At 50.6% G+C, this 18,761-nt stretch overlaps 1 protein-coding gene across 1 annotated transcript; it reads right to left on the reverse strand.

The window, feature by feature from the left end:
- Positions 1-1,560: 1,560 nt before the first annotated feature.
- Positions 1,561-18,011, reverse strand: PVALB (parvalbumin). The gene is made up of 4 exons (XM_054469891.2): positions 17,905-18,011; positions 16,070-16,202; positions 14,618-14,727; positions 1,561-1,790 (listed from the first exon to the last, which is right to left on the reverse strand). The coding sequence occupies exons 1-4, from the start codon at positions 17,963-17,965 to the stop codon at positions 1,762-1,764; spliced, it is 333 nt and encodes a 110-aa protein (XP_054325866.2). The 5' UTR covers positions 17,966-18,011; the 3' UTR covers positions 1,561-1,761.
- Positions 18,012-18,761: the final 750 nt, after the last annotated feature.

Genomic DNA, 18,761 nt, shown 5'->3' on the forward strand with positions numbered 1-18,761 from the left:
TGCAGGGCATGGGGTCTAGTGACAGAGAGACTACCACTCCGATGCCCCCTCTCCACCCAGGGAAATCTAAAATAACCTACCCAGGGCTGTCTTGGGGAACAGCAGAAGCCATTCTGTAGGGACGTGGCCCTGTTCACCCCCAGCATCTGTCCCCACTTTTCATTTCCACAGGGGCACCCCTCACCCACTCTCAGGCCACGAGCCTTGTGTGTGACCAACTCCACCTGTCTCTAATCAAGATCCCTCCTCCTGGCCTCTATGTCTGACTCAGGAAGGGACACAGGCTCTGGAGGTGATGCTGGGGTTGGGGCCCTGGATCCTCCCCGTGGTGGCTGTGTGACTTTTGGCCAACATTTAAATTCTATGTGCCTTAGCTTCCTCGTCTATACAAGGGATGTAATAATAGCATGCATTTCACAGTGCTGTTGTGCAGATGGAATCCTGTAAAGGACTCAGCACAGAGTAAGTGCTCAGTAAACATTAGCTACTAGTATTAATGGGATTAAATCTGGGGCCTTCTGATAGAGTGGCTGGGAACAAGAAGTTCTTTTTTTTTTTGCTGGTAATGCTGTATGTTCACTTGAGCTGCTGGGGGAATCTTGCCATCATGAAGGGAGAGCCCTCCTGATAACAAATTCAGCACAAAGCAAAGCAGTACTCAGAGAGAGGAAAAGAGGGACTTAGTCCTGATGATATCACTTGAGTCCCTTGATCCAGCTGTTCCTGAAGAACTTCTCCTAACTATTCAGGCACATAAGCCAATCAAGTCCTTTGTTTCCTTCCTTTTTAGCTTAAGTTACTTGAGTTGGGGTTCTGTCATTTGCAACAAAAAGTCTTAATGGTATCCATCCATCTATGTGTCTGTCCATCCATCCACCCACCCATCCATCCATCCATCCATCCATCCGTCCATCCATCCCCCCACCCATCCACCCATTCATCCGTCCATCCATTCACCCACCCATCCATTCATTTACCCATCCGCCTACCCATCTACCCACCCATCCATCTATCCATCTATCCACCCACCCATCCACCCACCCATTCATCCACCCACCCATCCATCTATCCATTCATCCACCATCCATCCATCCACCCACCCATCCACCCATCCATCCACACACCCATCCACCCACCCATTCACCCATTCATCCATCCGTCCATCCATCCACCCACCCATCCATCCATTTACCCATCCACCCACCCATCTACCCATCCATCCATCCATCCATCCATCCATCCATCCAGCTACCCATCCACGGACCTGCATTCAAACCCCAACACTAACAAATTTTACATTTGCGGGCTTAGACACATCACATCCCCTCTCTGAGACTTAGTTTTTCAGAGAATGGGAGTTTCATCACCTACCTTATGGGTTGGTTTTAGGGAGTAAGTGGGTAACCTCTGTAGAGTGCCATGCTTAGTACTTACAGCAGAAAAGAGACTGTTCCCTTCCATTCCCTCCTAACACATCTTTTCTAACTGTTGAAATGCAGCCCCCACCCCCTGCCCAGATGCATCTGGAAAGCCAATGCCTGACAGGCCTGGGTCTTCCTGAGCAAGCAGAGTCTGCCTGGTATAACCTTTATTGCTTCTCCAGCATTTTCCAGAAGAATGGTGTCATTAGAGGGCCACAGGGGATGGGGGGAGTAAAAAATAACATAAACGAACTGAACAGAAATGCAGGAGGGTGGCGAGAGGGGCGGAGATTGGGTGTTCAGGGCAGAGAGGTGGAAGACCGGGGGCAGTCAGTGCTTCTTAGCTTTCAGCCACCAGAGTGGAGAATTCTGCAGAAGAAAATGACAAAGGAAAGTGAGTCAGAGGCCGGGATGCAAGAGAGACTGTCCATACCTGACTGCGGGGCCCTGGGGGTGCTCTGGGTTCTTGCTTCTGCTGCAGCAGCCCCAGAGCGTAAGTGTGAAAATGAATGAATGAATAAATGAATGAATGGGCAGATGAGTGAAGTGAGGTGGGAAATGATGGGCCTACCATATCTTTTGCTTCATCATGTCATGCCACACCCAAAATCATTAATAATAACTACAGTAATAACAATAGCAATAGTAATAATAATGGTTTTCTGAATGCTTATCACATGCCAGGCACTATTCAAAACACTTTATACTCAATATCTTATTTGACTCTGACAATAATCCTATCTGGTGCATTTTGTCATTGTTCCTGTTCTATAGATGAAGAAATTGAGGCTCAGGGTCCTGCAATATTTCTGGACTTCTCTGCTGCTTTTCTTCTCAGGAGATGAGAGAGGACAAGGAGTTTGCTGCCACGTGCCACTACGTGTCTCTGAGATGCCATGTCTCAGCCTGCTGGGGAGTGTAGGGTCTCAGGTAAGTCCCCATCACCCTAGAAAATGCAGTGTTGTCTTGGCTGGGCATGGTGGCTCACGCCTGTAATCCCACCACTTTGGGAGGCCAAGGCAGGGGAATCACTTGAGGTCAGGAGTTTGAGACCAGCCTGGCCAACATGGTAAAACTCTGTATCTACTAAAAATGCAAAAATTAGCTGGGCATGGTGGTGGGTGCCTGTAATCCCAGCTACTCTGTAGGCTGAGACAGGAGAATTGCTTGAACCCAGAAGGCAGAGGTTGCAGTGAGCCGAGATTGTGCCACTGCACTCCAGCCTGGGCAACAGAGTCAGACTACATCTCAAAACAAAAAAAAAAAAAGAAAAGAAAAAAGAAAAAGAAAATGGAGTGTTGTGATGAGGGGAGAGCACAGGCTGGGGATTGAAAGTTAGGGCTTCCAGGCCTAGTCTGGCCCTATTTGCTGGAAAACGTATCTCTCTGGGTTTTGGTTCCCTTATCTGTCAGTGGAGTGAAGAGAGGGGCCAGTAATAATTTCTTGGGAGAGACAAATAAAAAACTGGTCGTGAAATGGCTTCAAAAAGGCCACAAAAAGTATCTGAGACTCATTTGAGGTGAGCTGCATCCTCCCTGTACTTTGTATGGAATACAAATGTAAAACCCCACCTATCCAGTTTCTTAGTTTTCATCATTGTACTGTGGTTATGTAAAATATTAACATCGGGGGAGCTGGGTGAAAGGTGTACAGGACTCTATGTACTTCATTGCAATTCTTCTGTATATCCACAATTATTTCAAAATAAAAAAGTGAAAACAGACACACACACAAAAACCAAACCAACACATGCTGTATTGTAGAAATAACCTGGCACTGGGCTGGGCGTGATGGCTCACTCCTATAATCCCAGCAGTTTGGGAGGCCGAGGCGGGTGAATCCCTCTAGTCCAGAAGTTCAAGGCTACAGGTCGAGCACAGTGGCTCACACGTGTAGTCCCAGCACTTTGGGAGGCTGAGGCGGGCAGATCACCTGAGGTCAGGAGTTCGAGACCAGTCTGGCCAACATGGTGAAACCCTGTCTCTACTAAAAATACAAAAATTAGCTGGACGTGGTGGTGCACGCCTGTAGTCCCAGCTACTTAGGAGGCTGAGGCAGGAGAATTGCTTGAACCCAGGAGGCAGAGGTTGCAGTGAGCCGAGATTGTGCCACTGTACTCCAGCCTGGTAACAGAGTGAGACTCCATCTCACAAAAAAGAAAAAAGAAAAAGAAAAGAAATAACCTGGCACTGGCCCTGGCTAGATGAAGGAACACACACCTGGGTGCCTCACCTTCCTGAGGTTTGACTTAGGAAATAGACACCATCCTCTCCTGTCTCCAGGCTGTCCTAGGATAGGAAAGGTGGGTGACCTGGATATGGGGGATGCAGGGTGGGAGAGAGTGAGGGTCCACCAGCTGGTCTTGAAATCCCCAGGCTCTCTGGCTGGGTGGTAACAGCAGTGCCAAGGATGGAGTCTCAAATAAATACAAAAACAACAAACACTCGTACAGAATCCCTCCCATAGGACAGGCGTCAAAGTGCTTGCTTTTTCAGCCAGGAGCCTGTGATCTTCCAGGACCTCGGTGGGGCAGGTGGTTATTTTGAGATGTCTTTTATTAGCAGTACTTTTATTAATTATAGCTAGTAACTAACATTTATCGAATGCCAATGTGGGAAGCATTTTGCATATATTATCTCATTGAATCCTCATGACTACTCCATGGGAGAGACATCTTTGTCTGCATTTTACAGATGGGGAAACTGAGGCTCAAAAGTTAAGTAGCTTGACCATGGTCACACAGCAGACATGATTCAGGCTAGAAATGCTCTTAGGCTTCCTTCTTCATCCCAGTAGTTTCCGACCTACTTTGACCTTGGTATAGAGTGACGCATGTCCCAGCTCAAATATCACCATCCCATCGCATTAGTCCTTTTTTATTTACTTCATAGTCCTTGGCACTCTCTGAAATGATCTTATTTATGCACTTATTTTTGTCAGTCTCCCCCTACTAGAATGCAAACTCTAGAGGGCAGGGGAGCCTCTCTCTTGTTCACTGTTCTCCTGGCAGCCACAGTGTTCCTGGCACACAGTAGGTGCTCATAAATAAGCACTGGGTGGATGGATGGAGGGATGGATGGACAGATGGAGGGAGGGATAGAGGGACAGATGGATGGAGGGGTAGATGGATGGATGGAGGGAGGGGTGGATGGATGGATGAGGAATGGGTGGATGGAGGGATGGATGGAGGGAGGGATGGATGGATGGATGAGGAATGGGTGGATGGAGGGATGGATGGAGGGGTAGGTGGATGGATGGATGGAGGGATGAGGAATGGATGGATGGAGGGATGGATAAAGGGAGAGAAGGATGAATGGATGGGTGGGTGGATGGATGGGTGGGTGGATGGATGGATGGATGGATGGATGGATGGGTGGTTGGGTGGGTGGATGGGATAGCTCATGAGTCCTTCTTAGGGGTCAACAAGTTCTGACTTACTTTATATAATTCACATGACAGTCTGGGAGGATTCTAATTTTATAGATGGGGAAATGGAGGCTGGGAAGGTGAGGTGTCAGGGTCATGTGGAAAACAAGAGGCAGAGCCAGGACTTGGCCTCCGGCCTCAGGAACCCGCTACAGGAATGTGGAGAGGCTACTCCAGAGAGGGTTAGTGTCCCAGCTCAGGCAGAAACATGAACTCTCTCCAGCTTCAACCTGTCATTTTATCCAGCACTGGCATTCCCTGTTTGGGGGCACTGAGTTTCTCTGTCCTGGGATAAAGGATGCATGAGCCTGTCCGCCATCGCCTGCTCATGGAGAGATTGTCAAGAGGGGAAGCTGGTCCTCTCTGTTTTCCAGACTGCACTGACCCCTTCGTCCTCACTCTGGAAATTATGGGCTCTCAGGCTGCTCATCGGTAAAGAGCCCGTTGGTCACCTTCACACTAGACAGGATTTGGTGCAGCTGGTGTGACAGAGGCCCAGGGACACCAATGAGGGACTCTCCGGTGATGGAAAGTCAGGCATTTTGGAGCCAGACTTTGGGAGGTACTTTGGAGCTGTGGGGTTTTTGAAAGCCTCTTAAATCAGCCCCTCTGCCCACCCTGCAATCTGTTCTGAAGCAGCCAGGACATCACAGTAGCCACATGCGCTGGCCTTCGGCAGAGAACATGGAATTCTAATTTTATCCCCTCAGAACCTTCAACAGGGGACTTTGTAGATAAATTGAGGGCAGGAGCCACCCCTTCCATGCCTTTCCTATCTGCCTCAGGGCTGAGCTCTTAGGAGCCAGCCAATTAATGAACAGGTCTCCTAGCCAAACCCTTCCTCTAAAATGCCCAGGTCTCTCCTTAAAGAAAAACAAATGACTGGCCGGGTGCAGTGGCTCATGCCTGTAATCCCAGCACTTTGGGAGGCCGAGGTGGGCAGATCACAAGGTCAGGAGTTCGAGACCAGCCTGACCAACATGGTGATACCCCGTCTCTACTAAAAATACAAAAGTCAGCCGGGCGTGGTGGCACGCGCCTGTAATCCCAGGTACTCAGGAGGCTGAGGCAGGAGAATGGCTTGAACCCAGGAGGTGGAGATTGCAGTGAGCTAAGATCGTACCACTGCACTCCAGCCTGGGTGACAGAGCAAGACTCCGTCTCAAAAACAAACAAACAAACAAACAAACAAAGACTACACAAAGATCCTGTAAACTCTAGGTCAGCTGAATTGGTGGTAGGTAGGATCCTAGGATGGGGAATGTAGCTTTGAATGGTCAGGTTCTAGTCTTGGCTTTGCCATCTGCTGCTGTCCCCAGACAAGATGCCTCATCCTCCCTGGTCTTGGTTTTCTTATGAGTGAGTGTCAGGTCTAGAAGACGCCTTTCCAGCTGTCACACGGTGTTTGGAGCAAGCAAGCTGGGGGTAACTCCCAGCTCCCATTTCTTGTTCCTGTGACCTTCAACTAGATGCTTCGCCTCACCTGTCAAATGGAGCTCATGATAGTGCCTACTTCCTTAAGTTGTTCAGAAGAACCAGCACTAAAGCTCTCGGTCACAGGCCTGATGCATAGCAAGCTCTCAGTATCTGGTGATGTTGCAACCAAGGTGTTTCTGTACTTCGAGCCACTTTGAAACCAAGCCTATAAACGCCTGGCTGCTGCCCGGCAGAAGCAGGAGGCTCTAAATTGTACTGTAACTGGTATTTGTTAGCATCATCTTTGTTCTTGTTGCCATTGTTTGTCTCCATGATCCCAGCATTTCCCGCCGCCACCCTGGCACCTACCTACAACCGTCCAGCAACCCTGGACCTACGTCTGACTCTTCTTCCATCACTACCTGGCTAGGTGGCCATCAGTCACTACTTTAGCTCTCTGAGGCTCAGTTTTCTCATTTGTAAAGTGGGTATAATAATGCCTGTTTGGATGGCTATTAGAAAGACCAGATGGGGTAATACGCCTGGCACATAGTAACTGGTTTATAAGTGTTAGTTCCACCTCCTGTGTGGATCTCCCCAGCACAACAGACACAGGTTGGAGCTTTGAGATAACATTAACCACGAAAGTCCTGAAACTAAGCAAGACAAGGAAGATATAAATAGAGGGTACGGAAAGCCTAAAGAGCAGCCAGCTGACCTGGTACAAGTTTCCGACCCATCTATCCCATCAGAGCTAGCATCCCACCTCCATGGCACACCCATCCATGGCAACTTAGTTCCTGATCCTCAGTTTCCTCGTCTATAAAATGGGATACTGGGACTATCCCCTTATAGGGTTATGGTAAGGGCTCCATAAGATAATAGAGAAGGAGTGCCCAGCACAGTGTCTGGCACACAATGGTAATGCGACTAAATCAACTCTTAATGTTGACAGGTAGAAGAGACAGTCTTCCTTTGGAGGCATCCAGAATGGTCATTCTTTTCTAAGACATGCAAGTACAGCAGTACCTTTGCAGTCTAAAACCTCGCCCAAGACCCTCTGGGGCCAGCTTGCAGATGTCATCATTGTCCAATCAGAAAGCAGCAAAGAAGGTAGACAGTAGGGATGGGGGTGGGAAGGAGGCAGCAGAGGGAGGATCAGAGGACTAGAGGATTCTGTTTTTTTCTTTCCCTTAGGAAACTGAAATTAGCCTAATTAGGTCTGCCCCAGTCCCAGGCTGTGGGGATTGGACAAATTTAGAAGCTATTGACAAGTGAGACCAACATACGCTGATGGCCCAAAGCGAAACTGAGCCAGCCATTGAGTCAGCGGCTGGAAGGCTCTTTCCCTCCCTCTGTCGTGATGACCGGGATGAAGGAGCCGGCCTCCTGGTTTATCACCTCGCCTCTAAATAGCTCCCGGGCTCGGTTTCTTATAAATTGGTATCTCAAACAGGGATCACCTTCCCATCCCGGAGAACTGGGAGGTAGAGTCACTCCAGGTCAAGCCAGACAGCCACAAGGAGGCCCCGTCAACAGTTCTGGGGCTCGCTCTGTGCCAGGCACCGCACGGTGTGTTATTCCATTTCATCCTCGTCGGCTCTCTTATCTTCATTTTATTTACAGAGAAACTGAGGCTGAGTGTCACTGTGTCACTCAGCTAGGAAGATTCTAACATGCGTGGCTGGGGCCAGGGTGCGTCTCTTCCTCAAAGGTTGGAGTTAAATGGTCCCGGTTCTGACTCAAGCTGCAACCCCCAGAGGCAGAAGGAGAGGGATGCATGGAGGGGAATGTCTTTTTCCATCAAGCAGCTGCTCCCTTTCACAGGAGGCCAGTTATGTAAGGAAGGCTGCTTCCTCTCCCCTTGCTAAATCTTTTCTAGTGCAGCATAAGGTCAGAGCTAGGGAAAGTCCACATGGGAATAAAAAGAGCAGATTGCTAAGCACAGAAGCCATTTATAACTAAAACGTCTCAGCTCAGCTTAGGGGAGGGAGTGGTGGAGTCAGGAGACCAGGGTCCCATTGGGCCAAGGACTTGCTATGTGACTTTGGCACTTACTGTCTAGGGGACCTCAGTTTTCACGTCTCTCAGTGGGGATCACAGTGTCCCCTAGACCTCATTGAGCTGGTACCAGGGTGCAATGAGATGGGACAAAGCATCGTGCACCTTAGGGCTCTGCCCTCAAAACCCTGGGCTAGCCTTGATATGAGCATCCTGTCCTACTTAGAAATCAAATCCCCATAGAGGCCGGAGGGCTGGAATTACAGGGAGACCGGCAAATTTTCCTTCTATCCCTCTCACTTTTCTCCTGCTTTAGACTCAATTTCCTTTCTGTTGAGGATTGAGATTCCACCACTTTCAAAAGGTATTGGGTAGCTTACGAGCAAAACATTCCCGTAAAATAAGAGGAAAGGAATCATTTCTAGAACATTCTCTTCATTTGAGCAACAACCCTGTAAGGTGTGTATTTTTCTCCCCACTTTCCAGGTGTGGGAATGGATGTGCTGAGAGAGGAAAAGATACAGCCATTCCCACGGCTGATCCCCAGCATTTGGCTTTCTAATTTCTGCCTGACTCACGTTCTCCACCACAGCCCAAGGCCTTACGCTACCACTCTGCCTCTCACAGTAAATAGGCTACTTAAGGATAAAAGGGAACAGATTTTGCCAGAGGGAAGCAGAAAACGCAAATTCCTTCAGGCACGCGAGTGAGTGGCGGGGGGTTGCAAGGTTAGGCCATAACGATGACTATATGTTTCAGCAACAGAAGCAAAATGCAAACCCCAAACTCTTGAGTTGAGACACACTTAAAGCAGAGGGCAGTGGATCCATTGCCGGGAATGGGTTTCAGGAAGAATGTAACTAGGACTGCGTGCAGGCACGTGTGCACACGGGGCATGCGGATCTTCTCTGCAGCAAGATATTAGGAGTCAAGGTTTGAAGAGGGCCCTGAGGCTTCACAGCAAGTCTCTCTGCTTCCCTGGGCCTCAGATTCCTTGTATGTATCAATAACAAAGATATCTTGTAGAGCTGTTGGGAGGTTTGAATGAGTTAAAAGATGTAAGGCCTGTGTGCAGTACTTGGCACATAGGAAGTGGGGATGAATGCTAACCTCGATTTCTGTTGGTCAGCACACTCTGCGGGGGCGGGCATTGAGTTTGGAAGGCCCAGGCTGAGGACACATGCCGGTGTGAGGCAGGATGGCAGAGGGTCTTGGCTGGACCACCAAGCCTCAGTTCTAGCTCTGCTACAGAGAGACCCTGGGCATGTCACGTCTCATGATGCCTCAGTTTCTCCACTTGCAAAATGGGGATAGTGACGGCATCTACTTCCTAGGATTATTGTAAGGCAGTGGTCCTCTAAGCGTGGTTTGCCAGATCATTAGCACCATCTGCTAACTTGTTAGAAATGCAAAAGTGTGGGCTCCACCTAAGGAATCAGAAACTCCTGGGGTCTGGCACAGCCATCTGTGTTGCCAAAGGCCCTCCAGGTGATGCTGACACCCGCTCCCAGCTGGAGACCCGTTGTGAAGGTGAAGTGTTTGAAAAGGCACCTGCCACATAGTCTGCTTTTTCTGCTTTTTATGCCTGGGCTTTGCAACTGCAGGTGCTTTAACAAAGATTTTTTTTTTTGGCACCCTTCACCTCTTTTTCTAGCTTCTCTTTCCTTTTCAGCCTTAAGCCCCTCCCCATATCAGCTCTGCACCAGCCTTTTAGGGTGGCCTTTGAGAATCAATCAACCACATCTTATAAAAGCCTTTGAGCTTCCTGGAAGTAGTTGCCCCAGAGACAGGAATGCAAAGGGTTATTATTAGAACTTTGTCTTCCTACCCCCTCCCTTCAATACAGGATCTTCAAGAACCTGATAAGTATCACTCACCTTCAGAAGGACAAACAGAGCAGGGAAGAGAGGCAGTCCCTGGTTTGGGCTCCCCCGGCACCTGCTACAGACAAGTCCCCACAGATCCCCAACCTTGGCTTGCAGATCATCTCCCACTACATACAGCAGTTATGCATCCTCATCACTGCACAGTGCTGCCCAGAGCTGGGCACTTGTTCATTCATTCATTCATTCATTCATTCAACCAAATACACTTTTCTTTTTCTCCCACTATGGGCCAGGCCCTATTCTAGGTGCTGGGATTAGAACTGAAAAAAGTAAAGTTCCTGCTCAGCGGACCTGACATCTTAGTGGAGGAGAAAGAAATAGGCAATAAGTCAATAAATATAATCATCTTATAGTAAACTAAACTATGAATGAATGAATGAATGAATGAAGCAGGCAGCACAGGTCATGTGCTTCGGAGCTCAACAGACCTGACTTCAGGCTTTGATCTTTTCTCTTCCTAGCCTAAAGGGTTTATGCAAGCCCTTAGCCTCTCTGAGCCTCAGTGTGCTTATCTATAAAATGGGAATCATAATAGTATACACTTCAGAGATAGCTAGGAAGATTAAATGAGTGAAATGCCAAGCACTGTGCCTGGCACAAATTGAGTGCTCTATGAACTTAGATGCTATTGCCATCATCATTCAAGGTCACGCAGCTGAGCCAAAATAGTGAAGTGGTCCTCTGTGTAGAGGTTTATCCACTGGGACATCCGTGAAATCTCAGGGCTGGAATGCACCCCAGTAACTGGCTAGTGATCTGCGCCATGCCCCATGGTTTTTTTTCGTTTGTTTGTTTTTTCGTCTTGTTTTGTTTGGTTTGTTTTTGAGACGGAGTCTTGCTCTGTTGCCCAGGCTGGAGTGCAGTGGCACAATCTCGGCTCACTGCAACCTCCGCCTCCCGGGTTCAAGCGATTCTCCTGCCTCAGCCTCTTGAGTAGCTGGGATTACAGGTGTGTGCCACCACGCCTGGCTGATTTTTGTATTTTTAGTAGAGATGGGGTTTCACCATGTTGGCCAGGCTGGTCTCGAACTCCTGACCTCGTGATCCACCTGCCTCGGCCTCCCAAAGTGCTGGGATTACAGGCATGAGCCACCGCACCTGGCATGCCCCATGGTTTTAAAGACAAGGCACTTTATGGTCAGAAGGGCTCTAGGACATGCCCCAGATCCTGCCAGGAGTTGAAGGCATCTTCCAGCTATAGGTGGGGCTCGGGCCTTCTGGCCTTTAGAGAGAGTGACAGCAAAGCAGAGTATCTGAAACAGAACATCCTGGGCCCCAAAAAGGCTCTGCTTCCCATCACGCTGCCTATTGGGCATCATTGCATCCACCCTTCCTGCGTTAGGGGGTTGGGAGTGAGGAAGGGGGCATCTGCATCTTCCCACCTCAAAAGCAGGAAGTGTGGGGCCCCAGTGCCTCAGGGTGGTCTGTGCTCATTGTCTATTTTATGTCTTGCCTATGAGCTCAATGGAGGCTGCACAGGTGGGCCTGGACCATGCTGTTGGGTTTGAATCCTGGCCCTGGCACTTGCTGGCATTGTGACCTTGCACTCTGTCCCTGGGCTGCCCTTTCTACTTCTGCACTTATGTCCTCTGTTGTCCCAAGGTCAAATGAGGTAACCAAACCCAGCACTGGGTTGGACACACGTGACATGCCCAGCTAATAATTCTTTCCTCCCATTCTTGGCAAAACAATCTTCTTGTCCTTTTCTGAACATACCCTAAAGTTTCCAGCCTTGGCTGATGCCAATACCTTGCCTGGACCCCACTCCCTCTGTCCCCTACAGCCTGTGGCTTAGCCTCCAAGTCTGTACAAAATGCCTGATGCCTGCGCCTCTGCCTCTGGCTGGCACTATTGCTTATTTGTGTATATGTATAGAGCTGCAAGCAATGTGCAGACAATAAAAATGACATTGCATGGCCGGGTGCAGTGGCTCATGCCTGTAACCCCAGCACTTTGGGAGGCTGAGGTTGGCGGATGACTTGAGGTCAGGAGTTCAAGACCAGCCTAGCCAACATGGTGAAACCCCGTCTCTACTAAAAATACAAAAATTAGCTGGGCATGGTGGTGCGTGCCTATCATCCCAGCCACTCGGGAGGCTGAGGCAGGAGAATTGCTTAAACCCAGGAGGCGGAGGTTACAGGGAGCTGAGATTACACCATTGCAATCCAGCCTGGATGACAGAGAGAGACTGTCTCTAAATAAATAAATAAGGCATTGCAGTGGCCATTTGTTGAGCATTTGTTATGTGCTGGGCACTACAGGACACATTTCCATGTTATAATACCTAGTTTACAGATGAGGAAGCTGGGGCTCAGGGCTAAGGAGCAGCTAGCTGCTCAGGGGCACCCAGTCAGGAAATGGGCCTGAATTATTTTTACCTCTTCCATTACCAGGCACAGAGTTGCTACTCAGTCAACATCTGCTGGATCTGTTAGAAGAGTTTAGTTGATGCTTTAAGATCTGAGTGTGGCAGGGAGGGAGGGATGGAGGGAGGCAGGGAACTGGGCCAGGTTTGGCTTGGTTTTTCTTCATCATGTAGGTTGTCTGTGAGCAGTCACCCATGAAGACCCGGCCCAGGGCTTCTGAGCTATGGCATGTTGGCTGCAAATAAAAATGGAAGGCAGGTCTGGAGGCCTGGGTCAGGGTTCAGGTGGGAGCCAGGCCTTGGGGGTGGAGCTGTCTGATAAGCAGATTGGTGGGGATGGGGGTGTGAGGGAGGATCTGCCAAGCACCAGAAGCCCCAGGAGTGGCCAAGCCAACGATGCCTTTCCAATACCCTCTGCTCCACTCCTTTAAAACCACCTCCCTCCTTCCCAGCCACAAGAAGGGCAGCTGGCATCAGATGGCCAGGGGATCCCCTGCATTTGACCTTGATAGGGATTCTCCATTCTCGTTACTGGCAGGAAACAAACAAACAAAAAAGAAATCAACAACAACAACAACAACAAAAAACCCTGCTAACTCATAAGCATATACCTACTTTCATAATCCTTGTACCTTTCTCAAAGCAATTTTATGTTCATAGAAACTTAACTTTCACAACAAGCCCAAACAGGTCTTAGGAGGAGCTCATGCACCCCATTTGCTGAGCAAGGGAACGTAGGTGTGCAGAGGTGATGTGTTCAAGGTCACAGCTGGCAAGGGGCAGAGAAGGAGCAGAGCATGGGGGTCTCAGTTTTACACTCAGGCAGCGGATGTTTATGAAGCACCTGCTTTGTGTGGGGTATTGGCTAGATACTGGGGCTAGAAGGATGAATGCAACCCAATCCCCAGTTTTAAAAAAATTAGCTAACAAATACATATATAGCATTTACTCTGTGCCAGACACTGTTCTTAGCACTTTGCATATTAACACATCTAACCCTTGTAATCACCCTATAAGAATTATAATTCTGTTCGGTTCAGAGACGAGAAAACAGAGGCTCAGAGTAGTTATCAAATTACACAGGGTCACATAGCTCGAAAGTGGTAGGGCTGGGATTTGAACCCAGATAGCCTGGGGCCCAGAGTGCCAAGCACCTACACACAGTTTTCTCTGAGACCAGCAGAAAAGCCTATTATGGGAGCAAATGGCAGCTTAGCATGCTGCAAACACTCATTCAGGCCTGGTTCTAAATCCCCACTCCACCACTGTGTCCTAGCTCTTTGAACTAGGCTAAGCACCTTCAAAGTCCATTTGCCCACTCAAAATGGAGATAATTCCTGAGAAAATCATGAGCTAAGAGAGATGGCAATGTGGGTGTGCTCTATGAATGCCACACGGAGCCAAATGGAGAAAGGAGTGGACAGTGGGCCACTGGTCTCTCATCTGTGCTGACATTGAAGCCTGCAAAGCAAGGCAGGACCAGGTATTCCGTCTGAATTCCCTGCTGATTTCTGGCTAACTGTTTTTCCTGGCTCTGCTGCAAGGCTAGAATAGTATATTTGAGTAAAACCCAAACAGGTTTTGAGACTTGGGCTTACAGAACACCAGGACAAGATGCTGAGGAGGACAGGAGATAGGAATTTCCATCCCTGGAATCTGAGAATGTGAGAGGCAGAGGATCCTTGGGGATTAGTCGGCCTCATTTCCTTGGATTATAGATGGGAGACAGAGGCCCAGCGATCGAGAGACACTGCCCAAGGTCACACAGCCAGTTTGGGCAGAGCTTGGGCCAGTATCCATGCAAAAGTGCAGACAGAGTTCAGGAAAAAAAAAAATCCCAAATCCTCCTGGATCCCCTACCCAGCAGGAAAAACAGAATCTATTCCTTTTAGGTTTTCAAATTAGGAAAATACACCAGTTTTCCTTTGTCTGGAATATGTGGCAGAGCTCTCAGACCTAATGGACTGCTTTTTATCTTCTAATCTGGGGGAGTGAGGGACCCCTGTATCATCCCTTCCTTGTGACAGACATAGCTTCAAACTTTTCTCATCCAAAACCCCAAGATCCACAATTCGCCCAGACTCCAGGTCACGGCTACCCACCGTCAACCCCAATTTTGCCGTCCCCATCTTTGTCTCCAGCAGCCATCAGCGTCTTGGTTTCTTTAGTAGACAGGTCTCTGGCATCTGGGGAGAAGCCTTTTAGGATGAATCTGGAGGAGAAAAGAGAGAAAGCCGGTGAGGGAGTCAACCGAGGTTGCCTTGCAGGATGCTGAATGGGGGGTGGTCTGGTGTCTGTATGGGGAAAGGGGTGGCTGGGACAGGCAGCGAGCAGCAGTCACGCACACAGGTGCTCTGGGCCAGGTAGCCTGCTCAGTGGCTGTGCTTTAGTGGGTGAGTATTTAGGAAAGGACAGGCTGTCCTCAGCGAAGGGTTGTCCTCACTTCAGGGAGGGCACCTACATTCATTAATTTATCCAACAAGTATCCACTAAGTGTCATTTCTGTGTCAGGCATATGCTGGAAAGTGGGGTCACAGTGGTGATCTTTGGAAGGCACTGGAAAAAATAAAGAGGTCACGGGCTCCGAGAGAGACCACATGGTGTGATGGGCAGTGGAGGACGGCGCTCAGAAGCTGTATCCGCCCACCTGCGGTGAGGGGAGGAGGGGGGAGGCTTCCTGGTGAAGGTGATGCCTGGAGGACAGGGGGAAGTCAGCCTCTGTGAGTGTGTGTGTGTGTGTGTGCATACGTGTGCATGCATGTTGGATGTAAGTGGGTAGAACGTGAAGATTCTAGACAGAAGGTACCCTTGTGAGATGGTTTAGGCGAGAGACAGGATGGGTGGGGAAGTCCCTACTTGAAAGGCCTCTCCCTACACCCACCCCCTGCTTCTCTTTTTTAACAAAACTCAAGGCTTTCTTGGCCAGAAAGTGACATAAGGCAACCTGAGTCAGTAGACATGGCCGGGTGGCTGAGGAAATTATGGTGGGAGATGCTTTTGCAGATGGTGGGAGATGCTTTGGCATGCATTTTCCTAGCCACAGCCTTCTCCTTCTCTGCTTTTCTCCAAGGACCCCTGGACTCCCAGAGGTGGTTCTGCATCCCTGGCTTGCCCAGAAATTGCACCAGCCACACTAGTACCAGAGGGCTGGGGGCTGCAGGAAGGTGGAAAGTGTCTTTTAGACAAATGAAAATCAATGAAATACTCAAGTGAATGCTTTCTGCCCTACCTATGGTGTTAGGTAGCAAGAAAAACTGCCTCTTCATTTGCATTAAATTATTAAGTAGCATCATTCCATTAGCAATATTAAGTGGCTATCATTTAACCTAGTTAGTTGCACTTTCAGCTGAGGGTTTTACTCTTCCGAAGCAATAGCACCAGGAAGCCTTCTTCCCTGGTGCCCTGGGTCCAAGCTCTGCCTTCACGCACGGTTACTTTCTGTGAAGCAGGCAGAGTGAAAGGCAGGTCTGATGGACACTTGGAAGCTAGAGTCCCAGCCCCCACTCCCTCTCGTGCAGCCGTGGGCTGGGCAGCCCCTGCAGGCCTCTGCTTACCCCAGCTCATCCTCCTCGATGAAGCCACTTTTGTCCTTGTCCAGGATGTGAAACACCTTCTTCACATCGTCTGCACTCTTTTTCTTCAGGCCGACCATTTGGAAGAACTTTTTGTGGTCGAAGGAGTCGGTAGCTGTGGGGGGAAGAGCAGGGTCAAACAACGACCAAAAAGGCTGGTAGAGAAGGGTGGGAGAATGGGGGGCGTCGAGGCACTTGTTGATGGATTCCCGCATGCCAGTCGTGGGGAATGAGAGGTACCCACCTCCATCGGAGGGCTGAGGGAGCCCGGGCAAGGGAGGATGCCCTGTCCAAGGTCACAAGGCTGGGAGTGGAAGAGGTGTGCTCAAACCCAGACCTCCCTGGCTCTCAAGCCTGCCCCCACACCCCACCTCCACCGCACCCATTGCTGATGATGGGAGCAGCACCTAAGAACCAAAGACTTTTGTTCTTCTGAGAACCTTGTGTCCAGGAAGACTTTTGAGTGCCAGCTGGTTGGGAGTGGGCTGGGGAATTGAAGGGGGGCATGAACATGGTCCCGGGGGTAGGGGGAGGAGGGTTGACCTTCTTTCTTGGCCACAGACTCTGTTGCCAGAAAATTGACATAGAAAGGACAGGTTTCCCTCAAGGTCACACAGTGGGGGGAGGAGGGGCAGACCCGGAAGTCCTGGCTCTGCGCAGAAATCCATTTTGGAGGCAGTAGGAAGGGGTGTTGGGAGGCTCCCGAGAAACACCCAGTTAAGTTTCTTCCCAGATGGGCTTGAGGTGAAGGGAGAGGGTTATCCCAGGACCCTGGCAGGGTGGCTTCCCAGAGAGGTTCTTGTGCCCAGGGGAGGGGGTGCAAAGCAGAAAGGAAATGGGGGTCCTTTACTACGTGCAATTTTCTGTATCTTGGGGTCCTGTTTTAGAACACCTGGGGAAGGGTACAATGTTAGATCATGTATTGTGTGTGTTGTGTGTGTGTGTGTGTAGGGGGTGGCTGTTGAAGTCATGTTCTCTTCCCCGCAGCACAGGGCTAGAGACAAGGAAAGTTGCCCTGTCCACCTCCGATACTAGGCTGGGCAATCCAGTTCTAACACCCCTTCTGCCCAGCTAGGTGACCTTGGGCAAATGTCTTGTCCTCTCCAAGACAGTTGCCTGGTTTCCCCATCTGGAGGACAGGGGAGGAGGAAGGCGGGCAGCTAAGTGCTGAAGTCCCGGTCAGCTGGGAGAGGTGAGACTGCCGGTTCCCCTCTCCTGCCTGCCTAAGGAGGCTGGCGGTTTGAGGCACTGAGGATGCCCCGTGCGGGCTTAGGCAGAGCTGTGCGCCGGCTCCAGAAGGTCACCTCGCCCGCAGGTCCGTTGCTGAATCTCAGTAAAGGAACTAGGACAGTCAGGGGGCCAACAACGGCTACCGCCTGGCGGGAAAAGTCCTGTCCAGAATGAGGGTCCAGGAAAGGGGTCGCTTGGAGAGGAGGATGCGCCCTGCAGTCCTCTCCACGTGCCTTAAAGAGGACGTCCAGAGAGCTCGTACAAGGACCCTGGAGGTCTCTCCTCGACCCTGGTCTTCGCCCTTGGTCCCGGACCCTGAGTCCTCCCAGCCACCGGGCCTTCGGCACCCTCAAGTTTCTGTAACTTGAGCAGGGCGCCCTCTTCCCCGCCCGCTCCCCGCGCCAAGCCTCGCCAGGATAGAGTTTGGGAACTGCCAAGGACGCCCCCGCCCCGACATCGCCGGCGCCCAGCTGGAAGTGTGGGCAGAAGCGCGCTGGGGAGGATCTGCCGGCTGCGGGGCCCGCGGAGTGCAGGGGCGCGGGAGGTGGACGAGGGGAGAGGGATGGGGAGGGGAGCGCGCTGCTCACCGCTAAAGGCTCCCACCGCCTTCTTGATGTCCTCAGCGTTCAGCAAGTCTGTCATCGACATCCTGCAACTGTTTGAGCGGGCAGAGCAAGTGCGAAAAGATTAAAAAGTGCTTTTCTCATCATTTCTGCTCATATGACCAGCGCTGCAGTGCTGCGCGCCGGGCGCACGCCCGCCGGGCCTGGCATGGCGCCAGGGGCCCGGACTCTGAGCGCAGCGGGAGCGGCTCAGTCCAGCCGCGCCGCTGAGCAGCGCAGGCCGCGGGCAAGAAGGCGCGCGGACCTGCTACAACTCCTGCACCGCCAGGCCAGGGGTCAGCGGGATCCCAGGGGCTGCCGCCAGGGCACGAGGGTAAGGGGCCACCTCTGGGATTTAGGGTCACTGGCGTCACCAGCTGGGTCTGGAAAGTCCACCTGCCGTCAAGGGCACGCAGGAGGTGCGCGGTCTCAATTCTGGGAACCTCGGAGGATGTCCTGCCGCGTGGGGGAAGATCCTGAACCCTCAGTGGCCAGCCTGCACCTCAGGACCCCCTAGGCCCTGCTCCCTTTCTCTCTCCACTCCTACCTCAGCCTCTGCTCTGGTCTGTCCTGGATGCAAATTTATGCTGCAAAATCTGAGCGCTGAGGTCCTGAAACCTGACCAACCCGACGCAGGGAGAAGGTGGCAGGGACAGAGACAGGGACAAGGACAGGCAGGAGCCGCTGGGGCCCACTTCGGGTGCCCCATCCCACATCTGGCCAGGGATGCATATTCTAAAACCTGATTTGATGTTTTACTTTTATTTTTTATTTTTTTGCTGGCTTGATTTTTCGAAGAACACTTCTCAGATCTCTAGTAACTACTTGCTTTCCTGGTCTCC

The sequence above is a fragment of the Pongo pygmaeus genome, chromosome 23 (assembly GCF_028885625.2).
Source record: "Pongo pygmaeus isolate AG05252 chromosome 23, NHGRI_mPonPyg2-v2.0_pri, whole genome shotgun sequence".
NCBI classification, from domain to species: domain Eukaryota; kingdom Metazoa; phylum Chordata; class Mammalia; order Primates; family Hominidae; genus Pongo; species Pongo pygmaeus.

What these genes read in the sequence shown, in the direction of transcription:
- PVALB (XM_054469891.2), bottom strand. Translation starts at nt 17,965, where the DNA reads ATGTCGATGACAGACTTGCTGAACGCTGAGGACATCAAGAAGGCGGTG. An exon ending in GGCGGTGGGAGCCTTTAGCG is followed by an intron (nt 16,203 to 17,904) that starts GTGAGCAGCGCG and finishes TTCCCCCCACAG; the next exon opens with CTACCGACTCCTTCGACCAC. An exon ending in ATCGAGGAGGATGAGCTGGG is followed by an intron (nt 14,728 to 16,069) that starts GTAAGCAGAGGC and finishes TTTCTCCTCCAG; the next exon opens with ATTCATCCTAAAAGGCTTCT.